This window comes from Manacus candei, unplaced genomic scaffold, assembly GCF_025592945.1.
Source record: "Manacus candei isolate 608988 ecotype Guabito, Panama unplaced genomic scaffold, ASM2559294v1 h1tg000019l, whole genome shotgun sequence".
Lineage (NCBI taxonomy): Eukaryota > Metazoa > Chordata > Aves > Passeriformes > Pipridae > Manacus > Manacus candei.
This window is the reverse complement of record NW_026138067.1, coordinates 1993032-2017213: the sequence shown is the minus strand read 5'-3', so window position 1 is coordinate 2017213 and position 24182 is coordinate 1993032. Positions and strand designations below refer to the sequence as shown.

Genomic DNA, 24182 nt, shown 5'->3' with positions numbered 1-24182 from the left:
GCATTTAGCTGTCAGTAACCAGGACATAACTCAAGCTCACCTGCCTGTGTAGCATATACCTGTCTTATCTTTCCTCAGGTTTCTCCTGTGAAGATGTAAAAGGTGACACACTCCTCCTTGTGCCTGTTCAGTTTAAGGAATTTTCTGTTGTCTATCAAAATGCCCACCTTCCCTGCCTGACATACCAGAGCATCTACTTTGTACTCTGTTTCTGTGGTAGTTGCTTTTGTTCTGTACTGAAAACTTCTGATTTGTGTGTTTTGGTTACTTCAGAAGGTTATTCCCTTTACTGTCACAGTCAAGAATCAGATTTCTGTAGGGATGGTTTAAGGTCTCATGAGTTACCAAGCCTAGAGTCTCAGTGTTAGGTAATGTGAATATCCCTCGTCTGTAGAAGAATGCAGACAAGTACAAATCTCATTAAGAAGCGGGATGATGCTGATCCCTGTCCCCTCCTATAGTGAAGCTGTTCCTGCTGGTGTTAACACTGCAGAGTTCCAAGGAAGTGGAGAGCTTGTAGTACCTGCATCGGTGCTTGCAACAGAGATAAAGATACTTGTATTCCAAAATTATTTTTTAATCTAATAGTTTCATACTAGTAGCTTGAAGAAACAAATAGTACTTCATTCTAAAGGTCACCCAGTTCTTACATCAACCAGATTTGCCTTTAGTGTCTTACATTACCCTTTTGGCTGTATGGAAGAGTGAATATTTCAGATGAAATGGAAGTTTTCAACCTGTTTTTTAACTTCTTGGTAGAGTGTAGAAAATTTTGTAACAATAATTATTTCTTTAAATTCCACTCGTTATTGTCGAACGCTTGAAATGGCTGATCTTCCACTGAAGACAATCTACATGTAATAGGTGCACCTAGCATCGTTTGCTTTTCTTAGTAGCTTGTTTCAAGATGTGAAAATGAAGCAAACTGACTTGTTAGGAACTGTAATGTAATATAGGTTAGGATGAGAAATATGAACGTTCCTAAAAGAAGCAGATACAAGGCAAAATATAATATGGCAACATTTTCACCTGAAAGGATAGTTGGAGATAATTGAATGTTTTCTTGCATTTTTTTCTGAATAATGTTGGGAGGAGAAAGCCTGAATTTGATGACAGTTACTATGGCCCAAAATTACAGTAGCTTTCATTTTCTTTAAATCTAAATAACTTTAATATTCTTATACATCTTGTTGGACCCATTTGATTTAGGACACTCAGCAGCTTTTAACATTTTGTTCCCAAATAACAAGAATACATTGTCATGCAAAATGAAGACACAATATGACTTGCCTGGGGTATAATGAGGTATTTCAAAATAATTTACTGTCTGTCATCTCTGGAAAAACAGCAATTACCATACTGTTACTTCTCCAGTATAACTCAAAAGGAAGAACTTGTTTCAAATGTTTTTTTATCTTCTTGCCTTTGAGGAATATATTTAAAGAGCTGGCAGTTGTTTTGAAATGTTTTCCTCACTTTCACGCTGAAACACCACAACCTGATCCGAACCCCTCAGTAACAGACTTTTCAAAACACCAGACCATTATCTGCTTTCAAAATGTGATTAGAATTTAATTCTGTTAAAATGCAAATGTCATGTAGAGGACATCTCTTTTAAAATAAAGGCATCCCCACAAAAGTTGATGTTAGGTCTTGTTAATCCATGTTATCACCATTTGAGATGTGTTTGAGAGAATTATTCCTTTCTGTGTTTGCAGAGTATCACTTCTACTGGGGTTGTTTTAATTTGTTTTTTAAGTCAAAAAATCTTGAGAAATAATTTATTGAAGGTTTACATTGTTTATGATTCAGCATTTTTGAATTTACTCTTCACCAGCTACAGTGGATTTAAACTAGTGCAAAGAAAGGTGTATTCAAAGAGGAAGTCTGGGACATTATGGAGTTGTAATACTGATTGACAATTGCTCCATATGTGGCTCCAGGCAACTCACTTAAACCTGTCAAGTCACTTTGGGTAATTGTGAAAATGGAGGCTATAATACAGACATATCTTGCAGCCAGTTAAGAGAATGAATTAATTACTTGAAATTAGCTTGTAAATTTATTTTAATTTTTAGTCCATCATCCACTGCTGTTTTTATAACAGGCAGAAATATATTATATTTGTCTGCAGGGGACTCACAATATGCCAGGACTCTCCTACTTTTTTTTTAAGAGGTTCAAACAGTCCAGAAGAGTTGATGATTTAGTAGGGGAGGGGGGCTGGAGGCTGTTTGCCAGTGCCTCAGCACTCTCCTGCAGTCTCACCTCAGCGCCTGAAAGCGTAGGAAAACAAAATGTTTTCTGAACTCTGGGCATCTTCTGATGCTTGACCATTGCAAGAGAAGTTTAGAGAGGCATTGCCTCTGTGTTCAAGGCTGCAATGTGGACCTGAATACTGGGCAGAAACAACATTGAGTGTTGTCTACAGGGCTTCTCTGTGTCTCTGTTTGTGTGTTGAGAAATTTTCTGCTCCTTTTTTAAAAATGTCAGTAAAAATATGGCCAGAAAACAGTCAGTTAACTACAGTACTGGGAACTGAGGAATGCTCAAATCCAATCCCAAAAACCTGGGGAAATAGGTGCATGCCCTTGTTACCTGCTCCTCAGTATTCCTTGCTTCATTCAACATGTGCTGGGCTTCTTTGTGAGCAGGATGTAGGGGATTGATCCACCTCAAGGTACTTTGTGAGATTAATGTGCCAGATTCGTCCCATAGATTCATCTGACTCACCTGCTAGGAGGCTCTAAATGTTGTGATAATTAAGTGGTGCTGCTTTTACAGTGCATTACACCATCTGGCTCCAGATTTAGTTGTCTGTGTTTGGTAACTGATCCTGTTTGGAAATAAAAATATCTTCTGAGGTTCTAGCTTGATTTGCTGTCATGATTAAAGAGGTTCTTCAGCTTGTCAGCTGCACCCATAGCCTGCTTAGTTAGTGAACACTGTTAGGAAGTAGGAAGAAGCAGGCAGGAAATTGGCATCTGGAGCCAAGCTGAAAGGTAAGGGACGTGCCCAGAGTAGATTTTTTCATTTTTATGCATAATTGCAAGACAGGTAAACAACTCTAGTACATTCACAAGTCTGCACAGAAATGTAACTATTTCTAGGAAGAAGCTCGCTGTCCCATTACAATGAGTTTTTATTCATCGTGTGTATTTCCTTCAATAGACATGAAAATTCTTTGTGTCTGTTGAAGGAAAAGGGCTTGAGTGGTATGTAAAAGAGGAGATGCTCACAGGCATTTTGTGACCAGTAGTACTAGGTTTGGAAATCTACCAGTAGACAGACAAGTTTTCTGGAGCTGGTTAGGGACTCTATTTCCTGAGTCCCTTACCTGTTGGCCAACCCATCAATGTTAAGGGCTAGTAACAAAGTAAATGATAGAATAATCATAGAATACCAGGTTGGAAGGGACCTCAAGGATCATCTCTGAGATTAGCTGGGTTGGTTAGAGCATGGTGCTGATAACACCAAGGTTGTGGGTTTGATCCCTGTATGGGCAATTCACTTAAGAGTTGGACTTGATGATCCTTGTGGATCCCTTCCAATTCAGAATATTCTGTGATTCTGTAATCTGATCCAGCCTTTCTCGGCATAAGCACGGTCTAGACAAGATGGCCCCGCACCCTGTCCAGCCAAAATCTCCAAAGTGCCCAATGCTGGGAACCCTCCACTTCCTTTGGGAGATTATTCCAATGGCTGATTGTTTTCATTGTGAAAAAATTTCCTGTTGTGTCCAATTATATGTGTCCAGGAATAACTTGTACCCATTACCCCTTGTGTTTTTCCATGTGACTCCTGGTAAAAATGGAGTTTCCAATTTCTCTACAGCCATCCTTTATATACAGGATCATGGTGATAAGGTCTCCTCTAAGCCTTCTTTTCTCAAGGCTGAACAAACCCAGTTCTCTCAGACTTTCCCCCTCTGTCAGGCTTCCCAGTCAGATGCAGAAGCTTGCAGTTAAGCCAAGGAGGTCTCTTGCTCCACCTACTTCCCTTATCATTAAAGGGGATGAACTGTTTTCATGCTTCCAGGAGAATGTTCTTGAAAAACTCACAGCACTTGTGAGTTCCTTTCCCCTCCATGGAAGCTTCCCACAGAATCCCTCCCAAGTGAGCTCTGAGCAATCTGAACTTTGCTATTCTATAATCTGATACCTAAAACATTTTCAATAGGTTCAATAATATTTATATAACATAATATTTAATAATATAATATTCAATTTAAAACTACAAGGGGAATTTTGGTAGAATGCAGCAACTTCCTATGGGACCACATTACTGCACCTTGCAGGTTGAAATCCCAAAGTGAATGTACGGGGAGCTACCTATGACTCTTTGTTATCTTGGCTTTAATTATTCATTTGAAGCTTACCCAAACGCCAGCACTGGGAAGCTGTTGCAGGAAGTCTGTGCTTTTCACCTTCACGGTAATGTGTCTCAGAGGATTTGAAGGCCTAAAAGAATAATAAATTTTCTTTTAATGAGGTGGTGAAATTCTAAATTGCTGTATCAGATCCCATATCTCCTTTGCAAATAAGGAAAAAAATCAATAATCCGGACTCATGAAGGAGATAGTAAATGTCTTGCGTCATGCTAGAAAAAATTTCTCTGGATACAGGATGTTTAAGGAATATGATGAGTGATCTCCAAAGATGTATGTTGTCTGATGTATTTTTCTTTATGCCTGCAGGACCACAGAGCAGAAGAATTCACTGGTTCTCCACTTTACTCAGTTATGATAATCAGTTATGAGATGGTATTGCGATCTCTGGATCAAATTCAGGCTGTAGAATTTAACCTCCTAATCTGTGATGAAGGACATCGTCTGAAAAATAGCACTATTAAGACAACTACAGCCCTCACCAGTCTATCTTGTGAGAGGAGAATTATCCTTACTGGTTAGTATCTATAGTTACCTTTAATATTTTGCTATGCTAATAGTGCTAGGTTGGGTAAAAGAAAAACTCAGGAGATCAATATGAATTTTGACAATGGGTATTAAATGAAGAAAAAACCAGTAAATTAAATTAAGTGCAGTAAATACAGGTTATTTCCAATGTTTTTTAAATAAAGTCAAAATTTGTCAGTGTCCAGGGGCAAGCAAGGAGCCTGGGAACTTCTATAAGGAAAGCAGGACTCTGTTTGTGTATGCTTATTGTTTTCCCTTGTAGTTATTTAATAAAATTGATTTAGAACTTGACTTTTTAAATTCCTTTGTCAGAAAATTAGATGTGCAGTCTGTTTAGTTAGGAGGACAGTATCTTGTTATTCATGATAAAGTCTTAGATCAGTTTAGGACTCTGAGTAATTCCCATTGAAACAAAACGTCTATTTTCAAGATGCATTGTCAACATTAAACCCTGCATTCAATGGTTGTACTTTCATCAGTTTCAAGAAAAAATTATTGAATGCAGAATTATTTTTTTTTCTTTCAAGGTACTCCAATCCAAAATGACTTGCAAGAATTTTATGCTTTAATAGAGTTTGTTAATCCAGGAATACTCGGTTCTTTATCCACATATAGGAAGATATATGAGGAACCAATTGTCAGATCTAGAGAACCTTCAGCAACAAAGGTACTTTGTTGAAAAAATGCAGAAGAAAACTCATGGACAGCAAAGTGAAATTTCCTTTCTATGGAATAAAGTGAAGCTCAGGACTACTAATAGTAGTCTATTTGAAGTAAATTCACTTGTTCTCCAAAGGAAGCAGAAGGAGTACACGCATGTTGAGATCACCTCATTTCAGCTGCCTATTAATTTGCAGGCAACAATTGTTCTTCCAACACTTGCGTTCCCCAAAATGCCATGTGCATTGCCATGTGACAATACTTCATTAATGCTTAGTTTTTCCACAGCACTGCAAAATCTCCATGATTTTATTGCACCTTGAGAAATTCTAGAATATAATTCAAGCCTTGGATGTCATCTGGGACTTTATCTTCCTTTTTTAAAGACTTTAGAAACCTGATGTAGAACTAAGCTAATGCAGTGATACTAATTGGAGAAGAATTGGTCATTACAGTCCCATGTCAGAAAGTGGTATCATACTTTTAAAACTTTATTTAAATACCTAATTAAAATAATACAGAACATCATTCTGATGAAATACAAGATTATAATTAATTTTGTGGTTTGTTCTTTTAGGAGGAAAAGGAATTAGGAGAAAAAAGAGCAGCAGAACTGACACACCTCACTGGACTCTTTATTCTAAGGCGAACACAGGAGGTTATTAACAAATTTCTGCCTCCCAAAAAGGAGAGCATAATCTTCTGCCGACCAACAGCACTGCAGCTGGAATTGTATCGAAAACTGCTTAGTTCTCGAGTTATTACATCCTGTTTACAAGGCAGGCTAGAAAACAGTCCTCACCTAATATGTATAGGAGCATTGAAAAAACTTTGCAATCATCCATGTCTTCTGCTTAAAGCTATAAAGGTATCTATTTGCATAGGGGTGGGTGCCTGCAATTAGCCATTTCAGCAGACAAAGGTTACTAAAACTATGTTATGGTCAATGTGCATGTCACTTAAGATCATTTCCATACTCTCACCTACAACTTGCTTTAGGAAATCTGCTTTTGCAAACAAATGTTAGGAAATCTGAATGTACTCAGGGAAGGTATCTCATCAGTTTCCTATTGCCTTATGGTATTTTTTTCCCATGTATTTTCCTTCTTAATCTTGTCTTTGAATATTTACAAAAAATACCTGTAAATGTGAATTTTATGGAGGACATTGTTAACTAGAGATTACTGTACGTACTTTGTCTGCTGATTCCTCTGAATCCTCCCTGTCCACATGATAATTTCACTTTCTCAAGCTCAGTGACACTGGGAGCTGCAGGCTCAAGATTGGATGTCTCCATTTCCACTTCTCCTGGGATCCTCTCATGCTGTAGACCTTGTTATTTCTATAGAAATGTTCTCATTCCTGTAGGTAAATAATATGATAATTAGAACTTGGTAATAGTAACTTCTATGGCCACTAGTTGAATTCCAAGTAAGGTGTGTGGAAATGTAAATCTTTCCTAAATGACATACTTCATGACTAGGAATGTCCACAGCACAGACCTCCCTGTAATTTTCAGCACTGCCAGGTAAAGTTCACTGCCTTTACTTCATAGTATAAGCATTAGAAATTTTTCATATCCAAAAGCATAAGCCTTCAGAAAATACAGGGATAGGAAGGACTGTATGTGCAAGTCATTTATTGCCATTGTGGTTTTGATGTTTAGTCTGGCTTTTTCCTCCCTGTGAAACATTGATTTTCTAAGTATAGCAAGATATTACCTGTATTTCTTCTATTTTACTGGTTTTGCTTGCTAGCTTTTCTTCATTTCCAGTTGTATAACTGAATCTTAATGACAGCATTTTCCTAAACAGAGTGAATGAGTAGGAAGTTCATGGAAAATATTATGGGATTTAGAAAGAATAAACAGTGTATTGATTTCCTCCTCACTCCCAAGGTTTAGATATGTTTTTTTTCTGTGAATATATATTTGTGTGGTTGTTTAAATAGAGAAGTTTTATACATTTTTCAGTTTAAAATATTTCAAGTTTCTACTCAGCTACAAACAGTGTCTTAGATTAGAAGGTGTAAACCAAAATGAACACTCACGGTATTTTAAAACTTTGCTTTCAATCCAGTGTTGAGAGGTTGTCATGATCACATGATACACTCTTTTGTGGCAGCTTTTGATGCCTCCTTTTGTTGTTGTAATAAAAATATAGCAAAGTAATCCTTTTATTTTCGATAGGAAAAAAGCTGTGATCCTATGTCTGAGGAACACGATGAGTCCAGCCTCTACGAAGGTGTAATAGATGTCTTCCCACAAGATTATACTCCAGACACTTTCTCTGAAACTGATTCAGGAAAATTGCAGGTGCTGGTGAAGTTGTTAGCTGCAATCCGTGAGCTCAACTCCTCTGAAAGGCAAGTGTGAAAGAAAGCTGGAAGGGAGGTAATGGGAGTGACCTTCTGAATATTGATTTGCTTTTCAAATGCATGGGGGCATAACATTCAAAATAAAGGCATTACAGGTATTTGCAGAGGTGCCAAATGTATTTATGTATTGTAGTCCTGGCTCTTTCTTGTTTAACTAGGACTTGCAGCTGACATAATTTTCAAAGATGCTCTTTGTATTTTTTCCAGATAGAAATACTTGTATTTTTCACACCGAATTCCAGCAAGTAAGATAATTTGCTACAGCCCTTGTATCGTAGTTTGAGACCCCTAAAATCCAATTCCCGAGTCCAAGCCCCCCTCCCACATCTCACCCCAGTGTGAGATGGGTTTTCCAGACACAACACAAGACTCAATATGGGGGAAAGGGAATTATATTACAATAACTACACAAATAAATATTATAATACATCATATACATAATCTTAACTATCTCTCCTATGATAAAGCAGTATTTACAATGGATCAGATCTCTTCTCCCTCCAATAAAAGTCCAGAAGGGAAAAGGAAGATCCTTTCCACTCTCAGAGCAGCAGCCTCTCTTCTTCCATGCAACAGCTGTAGCTGAACTGTTGTAGCTGGATCTCCTTCTCTTACACACAAGGGGGTTCTCCTCTCACCCCTTCTCAGCCCTTTGACTCCAATTGAAGGTCTCTCTCTCTTCCCTGGGATGTGTAGCAGGGACAGGCTCGCGTCATAACATCATATCACGAAGTGCAGGGGTCTTCGAGACAGTCCCTTTTCCTCAGGGGTTTTACTCCTGAGTCAGAACATCTCAGGCAGCTTTCAGTTGAAAGTCTTTGCCTCAACCGTTCTATCAGAGCTCCTGTGCTCTGTCTCAGCTGCTGCCACCACCCCTCCCCTCTAGGAGGTCTCAGAGGGGTTTTGGGGGGAATTGGTTCAGTTCTTACGCCAAAACTCTGTAGAGCTTAGTTCTGCTCTGTTGCGCTCTCTCTCTCTCTCTCTCTCTCTATCTCTCTCCTTGCAGAAGTTCTCTCTGCGTTGCTGCATGCCGTCTCTGCTGCTTCTCCTTTATCTCTTGGCTTTCAGCCATAGCCTCCATTCACTGCTGTCTCTGCCGCTGCTCCAGCTGCCCACTCACAGTGGAGAAAAACTCCCAGCTTTCTAGCTACAGATACTTGGCCCAGTCTAACACTGTTCCAAGTTCCTGCAGCCCCCACCTGGGGCTGGGGGGTGCCCAGCCCCCAGTGGGGCTCCGAGCCCCTCTCTCCTCGTGGCCTCAGAACATGGCCAGTCTCCTCCAACAATAACCTCATCAACCTTCTTTTCCAGTCTGGTTGTGATATGTTTGTATTTTGCAGGAGTGCTGATTGGCTCAACCCCAAGGGACACCACCCCGTCGGGGGTTACCATTTTTTAACTCTGGGGGAAAAAACACCTTTTTTCCCCCCCACACCTTGTAGTATATTAGCTTTGCTTGCAGAGAGTTTCCAATGTTTTGTATCTCTTTGAGGAGATGTATCAATCTATTACATTGCGCTAAAATATTTTCATTATTAGATTATAAGTTATTTTAATCATACTTAGCTGCTCAGTGCTTGCTGCCTTTTCTGTTCAGGGCAACCAGTCTCAACTGATGAACTTGCACAGGAACTGCTTATTTCCCCTGTAGTATGCCACTGGCATGTAGGAAAACCTCTGTTTATCATGGAGTAATAGGATGCACATGATTAATTTCTGTCCAATTGCTGATTGTGGAAATTTCACATGACCTGATGTCACATGATAATTTTTTATGGACTCATGCCTTAAAGTCCAGCTGTTCCAAAAGTGTTTAGCTTTTCTTTCAATTGATGCTTAAATAGGACATGTTATAATTCACTAGTGGGAAGTAACAGGAGATCTCTTGACAGTGATGTAATGCAGTATGAAGATATTCTCTTTTTACAAATCAGAAAGATGAACCTGTTTTTGGAGTTGATATACCTAGAATCCATTGAGACCAGCAACACCTAAATATCTAAAGTACTAGCTTTATTTCTTGTAGGTCAGAAAAAACAGGGGTATCAATAAAAAGCATATCTCCCTGTAGCAGTAATGTAGGAGATGCTGAGTTACAGCTGTTGTTGAGGCATTATTTTACACCTTTAAATTTTGTTGATTTAATTCAGTGCTTTCTTTTGTGTCTCTGCTCTCGTGGGTACTAAATAGTTTTTTCAATATACAGACTCAATTCTGGTCCTCTTCTGAAGTTTATATTCTATTTTTGAGGGAAAACAAAGGTGTGAATGTGGTGTTGATTGAGAAAAAAATAGTAAATCTTGCAAAGTCTTTACAAACAAGTCTCGAATGTAATTCAGTTGTAAAGTGTAATAATAAAAATATTCTAAAACATTTTAAAAATCTATTTCTGTTTTTTCATGAAATTATTTGTCTAATTCTTCAGAACTTGTTTTTAATCAAAATTATTTTAAAAAATAATGAAATTTGTTACACCTAGTTTGGATTACAAAAGACCTCTGAACAAGATCTGGTAGAAAATGCCCTAACTGTCCCTATTACTTTATTTATGGCTTAAATTCAGAAGATATTTGTCAACTTAGTAGAATCATCCTCAATATCTGGGAGGATAGAAATGTTAGATTTGCAGATCTTTGAAACTTACTTAGGCAAAATTTCAGAGAAAATACACCAACATTGTTTGGGTCATTAGATCAGACTTATTTTGTTTTTCAAAAAAATAACAATAAGCTACCATAAACTGTATTGTTTATGGTATCTTTCACTAACCTTCATCCCAGTTCTTTTCAATCATAAAATGTCAAAAAGAATCTTGACTTTCCTATTCCACTTACAGTATGTTTCTTATTAGAATTTTCTGAGGTTTTCTATAGGAGTTCATAGTAGCTTTTTCATTAAGTGGAATCATATATATATATTATTTATTAGTTCTTACAACATCCTCTGCAAATGCTACCTTAACAACAGCTTTTTTGTAAAAACAGAGGTATTTTTTGAAAAATCTGTCTTTGTGATTGGTTCTGAATCCCTTCAATCTGTGCATTATGCCAAATTCTGTTGCAAATGGAAACATTAATTATTTAACATTTAAAAGCTTGACAGTAGGTATAAGACATCCAGATCTAGTATGTGATTCTAGTTAATAGGAAATGTTTTATTTCTTAGGAAATAAAAGTAACCTCAGGTTAATGTGTAATTTTTGCTTGACTTTTAATTTTATTTTCTTAGATGTCTTCAGTAATTTGTTATCAGACTTTAATTTTACCAAGGTATAAGATGATAACTTTGTTTTACTGTTTGACAGAGTCGTACTGGTATCCAATTACACTCAGACATTAAACGTATTACAAGAGACGTGCAAACGCTATGGATACTCTTATACCAGACTTGATGGAAATACTCCTGTCTCCCAGAGACAACAAATTGTTGATACTTTTAATAGTAAATTCAGTCCAGCTTTTATCTTTTTGCTGAGTTCAAAGGCTGGTGGAGTAGGACTGAATCTGGTTGGAGCATCTCATTTGATCCTGTATGATATCGACTGGAATCCAGCTACGGATATTCAGGTGTGATAACAACTATGTATGTGTGGTTTGGCATGGGCATCAAATGAATTCTTGATTGATTTTGAATTGCCTCTCTTTACATGTCTTATTGCTTCCCAGTTGTCACATTGCATCTGGACAAGTACAATACTTAGGGAAAGCTCTTTCTGAGAAGAAGAAATATTTCTCTGGCATATTGTATATATTGGAATCATTGGAATACCTCTTGCAGTAAAAAATAAAACTATTAAATTCTGATTTCTTTGGAGGAGTGAATCATGTATCCTCTTTGTCTCCTGACATCTTTTTAACTGGAGAGTTGCTATGTTTCTAAAAAGAAAAGGAAAACAGGATTAGATTGCATAGGAAATGTTGCTGTTGATTTGCAATCCCTGAGAAAAAGGGAGAGATTCTGATCAGAATTACAAGAATGAGAAAATCCCATGGTTATGATGCCAAAAGAAAGAAAACAAAGCCAGTGCTGTGCTATTCTTGTAAAGGCACTGTTCGCCTCAAGGGATTATTTAGTTGGCAAAAGAGTATTCAGTTAAAATAGTTCTTAACAATAACAATTAAAAAAATCTTTTTATGAACTCAGTAAGAAACTTTTTATTGTGGAGCAATGCTGTGTGCTTAGTACCTGAAATAAGCTCTGATTCTTGGCCCTGTTCCTCTTCCAAGGGTGAATTAGTACCCTCATGTGGTCACTTGTCTTGTTGCTTGAAACAGTCTGCTAGATCAGACAAAATTGCTACAGGTTGCCAGAGTCTGCAAACCATATTGTGGGTACCTGTACCCAGTATGTAGGTGTAACCCATACTATTCTGAAAAAAATCATATAGTAGTACTCAGTTTTACGTTTTGTTTGTTGAAGAAATAAAGGGCATACAAACCACCATTTTTATATTTTTAAAAGAAATGGAAAAGTCACTTTTAAAGATGTATTGTGGCAAAAAAACATTTTGGAGATGTGGGAGAACAAGGAGTATTCCTGAAATATTAAATGGTTGTTAGTGCTTGGAAAACAAATACGAAGAGAGGATTTCTGGCAGGAAGGAGTTGAAACCCCCACTTTCCTACTATAGTGTACAGAGAGAAAGGGGAGCATAAATGGCAGAAAGTAAATTAGATTTTCAAAACTGTTTATAGTTAATACCAGAAAACTCACAAAAACAGTCAGTTATTGAGGAATGCTTTATTTGGACAACATCTTTTTGGACAAGGGAGTGGAACTGGTAATTCAATCAGTGGAGGCTACAAATTTTAGTTAAAATATCATTGTGAAGTAAGCTGTTAATGCCCTTCATCTTTTTGCTTCTTCAGGCTATGGCCAGAGTGTGGAGAGATGGCCAGAAACATACTGTACATATCTACAGGCTGCTAACCACAGGTCAGAGATGGTGCTCAAACTTACCCTTGAGTGAGACAGCTGTTGAAATTTTGTCCATAAAAGAAAGGGAGAGAGTGTTTTTGGAAATCACTCGATCTTTAAAAACATATTATTTGTTCTGAATTCAGTTAAAATGGAGACATCACATTGTTTTATTTGCCTTTGCTTTGCTTTTGCTTAAATAACTGAATATAGTGGTTTAGCATTTTCTATGTATACTGTTTTCAAGAAATGGATTTGACTTCTTGGCAAATCCCGGTCAAAAATTATCCCAATTTATGTATTTTTCATTTTTCTTTTCAATACAGGCTCAATAGAAGAAAAGATTTATCAAAGACAGATTAGCAAACAAGACCTTTCTGGGGCAGTTGTAGACCTTTCCAAGACATCTGAACACATCCGTTTTTCCACTGAGGAGCTTAAAAATCTCTTTACTCTTCATGAAGATTCCAATTGTGTAACTCATGATTTGCTTGAGTGTGACTGTGACTGTATGGGAAAGATAGACCATCAGAGTAAGTTTGTTTTTCTTTATCTCTGGCCATTGCTGAGGAATCAATTCTGAATATACAGTCTATCTCTGGAGAAAACCTTGATGCTCAGTAAAATAGGATTTAAATAGTGAAGTTCATTATAGGGTCTTTCAGATATTGGCTGATTTATCTAATCTGTAGGAGCCCTTGACAAAACTAAGAGGAGAAGAGATTAATTCCTTGCAGTAACAACCAGTTCATTTATTATGCCTCTTAATTTGAATTAGCTATGTCCAGCTTAACTAATGATTCCTTACAATCAAATGACACAATATGGTGTTCTGTTTCTAAATATTCAAGGACAGTAATGAGTAGCTGGTAAGGGCTAGTTAAAAAGCAGGTTATCTGAGGGTAGCTATACCAGATGAAGATCTGCACGAGCTCACTGTATATAAGCCTTCATTTCTGAGCTGTTAACTAAAGCTGATGCAGGATGATTAAAATAGTTATTTGAGAAATGCTGGAAGACTCCCTGGCAGTTGTAAAGTCAGGTTGCAAATATTTGCCTCTATCCTTTCTGTAGGAACCTGTCTCCCGTTCTTTTGGCATATCAAAATTGGTTTCATACCTTGCTGCATACAGATATATAGGTTTAAGTTAGGAGAAGGATTAAGAAAAAATAAATTGTCATAAGGTGTGTTTGCATCTTATCCATTTTAATTTTCATAGTTCATCTAGTTTCTTAAAGGAAAGAGTGTCTATTGCTCTGATATATTTGCTTTGGGCATGAAATATCCCTGTACACTATTTACAGGTGTGATAGTGAGGTACCAATACTGATATCTTCTAAATGCACACAAATACCTCAATAAAAAGGACTCAAGAAATGGGTACAAGAGCGTGTGTTCTCAATAGACATGGGCAAGAAATGAAGTAATGTGGACCCAATATGGGACTATTTTGCTTGATGATTTGCATGTTCTCAGGTAATAGGCTAGAATTCTGTTTCTTTCTCATCTCATTCTAACCAGAACAGGGAGGACTTGGCTAGTGAAAGCACAGGGCTTCTGTAGCCATAAGAATTTGATTTTCTCCTTTATTTTTGCTCCACATGCTGATTAAATCATCTTTGTATCTTTCTTTAATGACTGAAAAATTAGACCTTCTGTTTTTGCGTGAGTAAGTGGTGTTCTAAAATATACCAGCCTCCACTTAGGTACTATTACAGGATCTGTGTGGGAAAGGCACCTTTCATGTTAAATGTTAGCCAGATTTTCTCAGTGGTGTTCAGTGAGGCAGGTATGGCTTCTGGACTGCAGAAATCCTGAGAAATTTTGTGTTGTTGCTGTGATGAACACTGATCCGTGTAATTTTATTTAGCACTTTGCAACTGTCTTAACGCTCTTGACTTCTTATCTTATGATTTGAACACGTCTTGGTTCCATCAATTCAGCCACAGCATTAGTCTCTTGGATTCTGTAACTGGTACTTCCTCAAGGGTAATTTTCTCCTGGTCCCAGTGAACAGAAACTTTTGGCAGTAAATCAAGGAATAGCCTGAAGGCCATTCTTAGACTTAAGTGGTGGTAATGATAGAGTGAGGGGAAGGTTAATTTTCTAAAGAGCAGATGACAAGCTGGCTCATCATTTCCCTAGTGAAATTGCTTGGAGTCATGGTCTTCAGTTTGATCACACCAGCACGCAGCTATCACTAGTTGATCTCTGCCTTTCCTAAGAACAGAAAACTGTCAAATTACTGCATCAGGGAACATCTGTGCACAGAAAAGCCAAGAACTCTCACTGATTTGTCTCATCCATTTTTAGCAAGTATGATTCCAAACAATATAATACAGGCTTCACAATATATGAGCTTTTCATAATGATCTCCATTAGATATACACCAATTAGACTGGATATTCTTGACCAAGCTCCTGTGGTCCATTCACACTAGGACCATCTTTAGGAAACTACAGGAGCCTTGAAAGGAGAAAATTACCTGTGGATGGATCATGCAGATGTGTTGCTTGCTATTCTGCTGGCCTTCAGATCAGCTACAAAACTGTAAGCCTATTGTTTTACCTCATCATATTATAATTTAAGGAGTTAAGAATGCAGAATCTCTAAATGCACCTGTTCTAAATTTTCTTCTGGCCAGTAAAAGAATATATTTTAAGTCTACTTGAAATGTGCATCATGTATCAGTCAAACAGAAAGTCTTGTGTGTATGAGTCTTTATGGACTCTTCAAAATTTTAAAAAACTCAGGAATACTCTGAGTCATGCTACTTACATCCCTGGTCTTTCCTAAGGAGCACATAACACTGCTATGAAAATACTTGGTAACAGGTTTTAAACCAGTAACAGCAGTGATGCAATTTTCCCCATCCAAAATAATTTGTTCATTTTCCTATGCATCAGATGAATCATAAAGCCATCGATCTGTGACATGTCCTGCAATGACCGGGTACTGTTTGGGGCTTTAGGATCCTTTGTTGAAAGTGAATTCATCTCTTTGTGCTTCGCAGCAATTTCTTTTCCTTACTGTGATATATAGTAATGTGTATATTGAACAACTTGGCATAATCTGGATGTACAGAATGTACAGATCTAGTGTGCTGAGTCAATGAAAGAGCTACATAAACTATTCTTAGCTGTCTGGAACAATTCCTCTGGGAAGCAATTGAAGCTAGTGTGAATTCTGCTGCACCATACATCTAGATTCAGGTTTACTTAAAGAATGGGAGCAGCCCAAATGTCACGGAATTAAGGAAGATAGAGGAAAGGAAATTGCCAGAAAAGATATTTCCTGTCCCATCCATGTGTAAAAGGATTTGTCTTTATACTAGCATATGGTGATTTTGATAAACTCAATCACTGAGCAAGAAACAGCCTTCCACCTCTTACTGTGAATACATGTTTGGGTTTCATTGACACAGAAGGATTATATATGCTGTTCTATTTTCTCTCATTTGTTATCACCAACTGGCTTATTGATTCAGACTGAAATTTTCTGTCTTATTTTTCTCTGATTAATCTGCTGCATTATTTTTTTCAGATACTTCCTCAGAAAAACCTTCTGTATCTAGAAGATGCCAGCTTGGACAAAACCATGGGAAGCCTAATTCAAAGAAACCACTCTCCATGTCACAGTTGATGCAGTGGAAACATTTCGCTGGGCAACGTCAGACTCTTGCTGATCCTTTCCTTGAAAGGATAAAGGAGAATGTTTCTTTCATTTTCCAGAATGTAACCAATTCAACTTCCCCACCTAATAAAACTTAAGTGCCTTTCCCTGCCACTTGCATCCTTCTGGTCATAGACCAAGTAAACAACCGATGTGCAGTTACCTTTTGTTCTTTTTGCCTAGTTCTGTTTTGTGTGTTTCTGATGAAGTTTCTGAGTAAATGTGATTCCTGGTGTTTATACAAAGTTACAGTTACATAATTGCTGTAATTATAATACAGATTTTTAAAGCTAACTTGGTTTTCCAGTCTTCTGTTTCTTTGATTACAAAATTAGTAAGATTGTTTTTATGCACATTCCTACTGTAAGTCTACTTTGGTTTATAGTTTCCATTTGATCATAATGATTTACTGCTTGTAAACTTGTAAACTGGCAACTCTTCAGCCAAATTTTACAAGATTAGGCAATGCTATATACAGGTATGTGCTGTTAACAAGATTCTGTTTGGATTTCTGTTATGACAGTGAAAAATTATGTATCTGTATAAGTGCGGCTTTATAACAAGGTAGATATTTTTTCACTCAAATTTAGAACTTAATGAAATTCAGAGCAATAGTCACTAAAGTCCAAAAATCTGAGGCCACAGATTGATACTGTGTCAAAATGCTCTGAAATTCTCCTATTGCTTTTACTTGGGAAAATAAACTTTATTTCTTAGACATACAGAGTACAGGCTTATCTACATTTAGTTAACTCCTTTTAAGGACACTTTCTACCAAACGCTGAGTACTGAGCATATTTTCATGGTTTATTTTTTAATGACTATATTTTCCTTCTTCTTTGAAAACATAAACATTCAAAATCAGTTTGTAGCTTTTAAGTGAAGTATTTTCAAAGGCCCACAAGAGCATAAGATTGGATAATTTTCAGAAGTACTGCAAACTTACAGAATTTGAAAGACCTTGAGCAAGGGCTCCATTGTAATTCTGCATTGTGTCACATGATGTACAACCTCTTGGTATTTGGTATATGTGATAACAGAGGTCAAAAGCCGAACTAACTTTCAGAAAACAGTTTAAATTGGTTTATTCTCCGTGTTATAACAGTTAGTGCTCCCTTTTCCCTAGACTGTCACTGAGTTCAGAGTCCATCCTAACCCATGATCAAACATCCTCTTTGCATTTTGAGGCAGTTTGGGAACTGAAAGACATGTGCATTGACCTCTATTTACTGTCCAAATTTACTTCAGAGGGTTTTTTGAGGTTTCTTTGACTCTAAATGCTGAATGACACCAGGAAATAATGAAGACCAAAGTGAGAGAATGATTGAGGAAGTCATCAATTCTGAGCATCTTTTTGGCATGCAAATTGTGGTCTTGGTAGCAATTAGAATTATACTAATAGGTAGAGTTTAATTCTTTAACATTTTAGGCTGACTGTTAAAGAGTGTGTTCTTCCCCCTGTGCATGGGGAGTGTGGCAGCTTATCCAGGTGCTGTGCTGCTGTGGTGCCCATTCGCTGTTAGACAAAGTTCCCACACCTTATTTTACTTAGCAAGGACAAGGTTTGCTTTCATCTTTGTAACTCAATAAGGAGATTCTAGCGAATCTGTATAATGATGATTATTGTAATTAATACTTACTTGAGACTGATCACACTTAGGTCTGTGCTGCCCGTAAGTCTCTCCAAGTTTGCTCCCGTCCCTGTCTGTGGGAAGCAGGCCAGCCTTCTCTGTTCTCTGCTGATGCTGATCTCCTATGTGGTTTCTTGCACCTGCATGAACAAGTGTATGGTTCCATGGAACCAGTTTGGTTCCATTGCTCATTTGTTTGTGGGACCATGATTGTCTCCACTGAACATACATGAGCCCACTCTGGTTTGGAGCAAACCAACTGCAGTGCTGTTGAGGAAAGCTGGGTGTAGAAGAAGAGTTTGCTTCGGGATCCACACCAGGCTGTTTCATCTTTTCTGATGAACATAGCCCCTCAGGAGTATCTCAGTGGGCCTTCTGACCTCACCTGTGGAGTCTTGTCTGAGACAATTGTGCTTGCTGTCACGTCATGCACCACCCTACACAATACAGCTGGAGCTGCATGCTGGCTGAACAGGGGTCTGGACAGAGAAGCACTTTTGTTTGTTGGCCTCCAGGGTAGTTTCTTTCTGGCAGTTTTTAAATTAAAAGCCAGTGTTGGACCACCATGGAACTCTTAGAAGGCTAGAGGAGAGGAGCCCCCGGACACATCCTGCTGTATTTGTGCAGGTGATCCAGGTTCAGATCACTGTTCTGGGAAATGGGCTATCACACTAAGTAATGTTGCTTCAAGGTTAAGGAGGCCAAAGCAGCCTATACAAACACACGTAATTCCAGTTACTGCTTCAGTGTGATTCCCTGTCTGTGCCCTGCTATGCCAGGCTGCCCCAGATCTCTGACAGTGGCAGCTACATGGTGATGCTCAGTGGAAAGCTCCTCCAGCATCCACCCAGCCAGCCAAATGTGTCCTTCTCATTAACCTTTTATGACTTGGGCATAGTGGAAGTATGCATGTGCTTCTTGATTGTTTGGGTAAGACAATATTACCCAAATAACAGGTTGCACATGGCATTACCTGTGATGCGAATTGAAAATCTGATTCTGAAATTTGATGTATCCTGGAAAATTATGGTTCTCACTGGAAAAATAGCTTGTTGAGAATATAGTAAGCATGAAGACAGACTCTAATTTATTGTGCCATATGTGATTCTCCCACAGCAGTCTGCAATAGCCTTCCAAATGAGACCTGCTCATGTAATCGTAGTATAATAATCAGTGTTTTCATACAGACTGCAGCAAGTGGACATGTGAATTTTTTCACCCATAGGCGAGAAATGTCTCCTAGGAAAAGTCCCTGTGCCGAATTTACCCTAATTTGACTGTTGATTGGTAAGGTATATTGGGAGTTTCAATTCTCTGACAATGTCACGTTGCCCGTTCTCTTAATAATTGTGAAACCCTAGAGGGTGGGGAGGTGGATGGTGCTGAAAAGCAAGTATCAGGAGGACCTGATACTTGGTCTAGCAGATGGTCTCATCTGTGGTTTTGGGATTCGCTGCCAGTGATGCCAGCTGTAAAGCACTATGTAATTTATGTTACATGATCCCATCGGTCAGTCCTAGTCTCCTAGATCCAAGACTTGCACTGCTGAAAGGGGAAGGCAAGGGCTGTGGTCTAGTGCAGTGCTTGAAATACGAGATGTTGATTAATATACTTGGTTGCCTTTTTCAGTTTTTGAAGGATGCAAGTGTTCATCCACCAAGTGGTAATTCTTACGGACACATGCCAAAGAACGAGGCAAGTCTGCTGAACAATAGATCTCAAGAGGTTCTTCTTCAGTGCAGCATGAAGAGCAGCAGATAATACAGGTGTAAGCACAATGACAAGGACTTATTTTTTCAACAAATGCTAATCAAAGATGGCCAGTATTTGACATTTATTAGTGCTATAGGATCAGCATGGAGGTATGCCTGGGGCAGCAGGTGGTGAGTGCAGTGCCGGCTAAATATCCTGGCACCTTTATAGGTGTGAGATGCTGGGGGTTATCAAGTCAGGGTGTGCCCCATCTGAGCTGAGACTGTTGTTGGGCACTCCTGCGAATGACAGTGATTTGAGCTGGTTTGCACCAGTGGGCCCTGTCAGAAGAAGAGATCCCAAAAATGTGTTCTTAGGGAATGGTCTGCTAATCTTAGAGTGGCTGCTGCAGGTCTCTGAATCACAGTGGGCATGGAGGCCTATCAGCCAGTCCTCAGATTCAGCAATCAATACTGTGTTTGTTCCTTGCCAGCTCTTAGATGGGAGGAGGGGATTTTGGAGAAATTGAGTTACTTCTGGTACAGGGCATGCTGCCAGAGAGACAAGTGTACTGCATGTTCCTGCCTGAGAACAACCCTGATTTTAAAAAGCAGGAGTGGTGTTTTATTTATTTCTGTATACTGCAGCAAGGTTTTTTTTAACTGGTTTCATATGACTGTTTTTGTTGATTCAGCTTTTAACCATCTTGGCTCAGGTTTTCTTGTCATTGAGATGGTGACCCTTTATCATTAACAGTTGTAGAATAGCAAGCAGAATTGTAGCTCCATTCACTTATTGTCAGACAAGGAACCGTATAACAAGCTTTGGGTGTCATACAAGTTTGTATGGCAACTGCCATAGATACATCTTGCGGTCTGACAAGAGGTTGACATCAAGTGCGGTTAAGGGTCTGCCTTTTTCAAAGGTCATAAAGTTCTTTCACTCGTCATCTGGTACAGAGAGGTGCCAAGTGGTGACTGAATGATTCTGTAATGGAATAAACTCATGGGAATTTCTCAAAATGCCGAATATGGAACGAACTTTGACAACTGCCTGGGGTTACCACTAGGAATTTGGAAAGACATACTCCAGCCCTTGCAGGCAAGTTACACAGAAGGAAAGTAGTTCTTTGATGTGCTTTCCATTGAATGAAAAGTTGACGTAAATCATGATTGTTTATGTGTGGCTTAATTCAATGATGTGTTTGTGGCTAGAAGATCTGGGAAGGCTATAAAGAACAATGAGAAAAACCACTTTGGGCTTTATAAAGTAACTGAAGAATAAGCTGAATTGAAATCTGTTTTTAACAAGACCTTGTGTGCTGTTACTTAGTACAAAAACGAGACTGCTTTTGTAGGCATAGGTACTTCACAGGACTTAAAACATATGGTGCAGTGTTCCACTCTTGAGGTGACACGTTTGCACAAGCAGCACCAGTCAGGAACAGATAACCAACACTGAACACTGCAACCAACTTGTGAGAAACTTCCAGAAACTTCCCTTGTTAGGTACATTGATTGCTGCTACCTTTCAACAGGCTTTTCATCAACACATGGAAATACAGGCCAATTTGAAGGAAATATGTCTGTCTAAAAGCCTCTATGGCTGTTGTTGCTTCCAGCCTTTTTTCTTCTCTCTCAGCTGTGATCTCAGCCTGAGTTCTCCCTGTACTCCTTTGTTTGCTTAGTTTGATTTACACCCACTTGACAACATATGCTCTTCATTCTCCTCTAATTCATTTCCTTCCAAATAGGCAAAATGTCAGTCACTGTGACAAAAGTCTGGGCCCCTACAAGCTAGATTTTTGGGTGTTTTCTGTCAATTACCCAAAAATCTTTTCCTTCGCTTCACGATGACTGCCTTGGCCCAGGTTTTAGATTTCTAGAGTGTGAGTTATGGCATGTAACAGTGAGTTCCCTCTTGACCCTTGAACCTTTTCAAGGTTCCTTGCGAGGGATAGGGTTTGTTCAACAATAGAAGTGCAGCATGAAACTTCCTCCCTCCAGCTGAAAGGTGTTGTCTTTCATGGGGTTTTCATCCTGTCCTGTAGCTAGTTTGGAAACATGAGGCTCCACAGCCTCATTGAGTCACCAGAGTTCTGTGCAGGAGTCAAGGCTTATCCAAAACCTTGAAGACCTGGGATCTAAATAAGATCACAAAATCAATGAGTTAAGTAGGTGAACCTTTGAGGGTTGCTCCTGCCAATGCTATATTTGATATGCATTCTACAAATGTCGAAGGGGTTAACAGCAATTCTAGCTATACAGCACTTTTCTCCTTCTGTTGCTACTTTGAAACTTTTCCTGTTTGGACTAAATTTTTCCCCCGTCAATTTTGTGCTGCCAGGCTGATTTACATTTGTGTTGCGTCAAAAGCTCCAGCCAAAATGGCTGATCTGTTCCCGAGACTGTGGGTAGGAGAAAACAGGGTTTTTTGTCCTTATTCCAAAACTGGAAACCCTTCTGCTGAAATGCCTTCTTGCCTTCATATTTTGGGTTAGGACTTAGAATAGAGGTGGGAAGAGATAGCAGGAAAAGGCATTACTTCTGTATTAGCATGTTTGTCACTGTTCCCCTTAGATTCTGCACCAGTTTATAAATATTTGCAAAAAACAGGCAATAAGAATATGTATGGTAAAGACTTCTTTCTTTTGAGCAGCTGAATGTCTCCTGATTTCTTCCACACTAGAACTGGAAAAACTGCAAAGTTTTACCAGTTTGAGCAAGCTGCATTCAGAGCTTCTACCTGGGATCAGGCCCTGAATACCCCACACCCCACAGGGTAACTAAACATAGTCTGACCAGAGTTGTTTCAAGAGATTCTTTCTGTAATTCTTGCTTCCAGTTGCTCTCTGCTGGGCAGGGCACAGTGCAGCAGCTGACAGCAAGGAGCTTTCTCATCTGTGTCCTAAATCAGCCTACCAACATGTCATCCACCTCCAGGAGGAGAAAGAACCAGGTCACAGCAGTAAAACTAGAGCCAAGGTGGTATGGGGTAAGGAAACCAGTGAGATCAGGATTGTCACAGAGAGAGAAAAGGAAGTGGGGAGGACTTAGGGGAGCAAGGAGCTGGTAGGGGGGAGGACCAAGACTGGGCAAACAAAGGCTGAGATGGTGTCCTCCAATGTGAGTCTCTCCCATGGGAGACAGACCTCCACAAACCTTTCCAATGTGAGTCCTTCCCACGGGCTGCAGTTCTTCACAAACTGCTCCAGAGTGGGTCCCTTCCATGGGGTGCAGTATTTCAGGAAGAAACTGCTCCAGTGTGGGTCCCCTGCAGGTCACAAGTCCTGCCAGCAAAACTGCTCCAGTATGGGCTCCTCTCCTCATGGGTCCACAGGTCCTGCTGGGAACCTGCTCCAGCTCTGTCCTTCCATGGGGTCACAACCTCCTTTGGGCATCCACTTGTTCTGACCTCCATGAGCTGCAGGTGGATCTCTGCTCCCCTGTGGACCTCCATAGGCTACAGGGGCACAGCTGCCTCACCTGGTCTTCACCAAGGTCTGCAGGGGAATCTGCTCTGGCACCTGGAGCACCTCCTCCCCTCCAGCTCTGCCGCTGTTTCTCTCACATGCTCTCACTCCTCCAGCTGTTGTTTCACATTTCCTGCCCCTTTCTCCCAGCTCTGCTTAAACATGTTATCCCAGAGGCACCACCATCATTGCTAACAGGCTCGGTCTTGAAGCTGGCTCGCATTGGCTCTATCAGACATGGGGGAAGCTTGCAACCCCTTCTCACAAAAGCCACCCCTGTGGCCCCCCTGCTACCAAAATCTTGCCACTTAAACCCAATACACCTGCAGAGTCACTGGCAAAGTGATTGTTTCCTCTCAGCTCATGTCTGTAAGCTTTCAGAGTCATTGAATTCTTTGCTATTGATTTGTGAATCACTGGAAATTTGAAAGTATGGTCCAGATGAAAAAGTTTGCAACGTTCATTGCAGCATGACCTCTTAAAGGGCACAGATACTGTTTTGTAAGCTGCAGGTGTTCAGGATTAGCGTTGCCTTGTGGACATTTAACAGCCCTGTACACATGCATCAGTGAAATCTTGCATGAACACATATTCTCTTTCCTTGCTTCAGCCAACTAAGAGGATGGACAGCAGCCTGGGAATAAGTTGTGTTGCAGCTGATGTGAATCCAATTTGTGCTTTCTACATATATGAAATCTCTTATCATTTATCTTAACAGTGCATTTCAAATTAGCAAATATCTCTGACTTTTAGTTGCTGTCTAGTTAGGCGCTTATGTGCCACCTCATAAGTGCAGTTAATAACTTTTCATCTGACAGCAGTGGTGTGAAGATAAATTAATCAAAT

At 39.2% G+C, this 24182-nt stretch overlaps 1 protein-coding gene across 1 annotated transcript in view; it reads left to right on the top strand.

The window, feature by feature from the left end:
* The window catches only part of RAD54B (RAD54 homolog B), a 64233-nt gene extending 47000 nt beyond the window's left edge, over positions 1-17233 (top strand). The window contains exons 8-15 of the mRNA XM_051785262.1: positions 4697-4904; positions 5443-5582; positions 6153-6443; positions 7764-7939; positions 11256-11517; positions 12820-12886; positions 13195-13401; positions 16413-17233. Of these exons, the coding sequence (XP_051641222.1) occupies positions 4697-4904; positions 5443-5582; positions 6153-6443; positions 7764-7939; positions 11256-11517; positions 12820-12886; positions 13195-13401; positions 16413-16639 (1578 nt within the window). The 3' untranslated portion in view covers positions 16640-17233. The remainder of the gene's footprint in view (positions 1-4696; positions 4905-5442; positions 5583-6152; positions 6444-7763; positions 7940-11255; positions 11518-12819; positions 12887-13194; positions 13402-16412) is intronic.
* The last annotated feature ends 6949 nt before the right edge of the window (positions 17234-24182 follow it).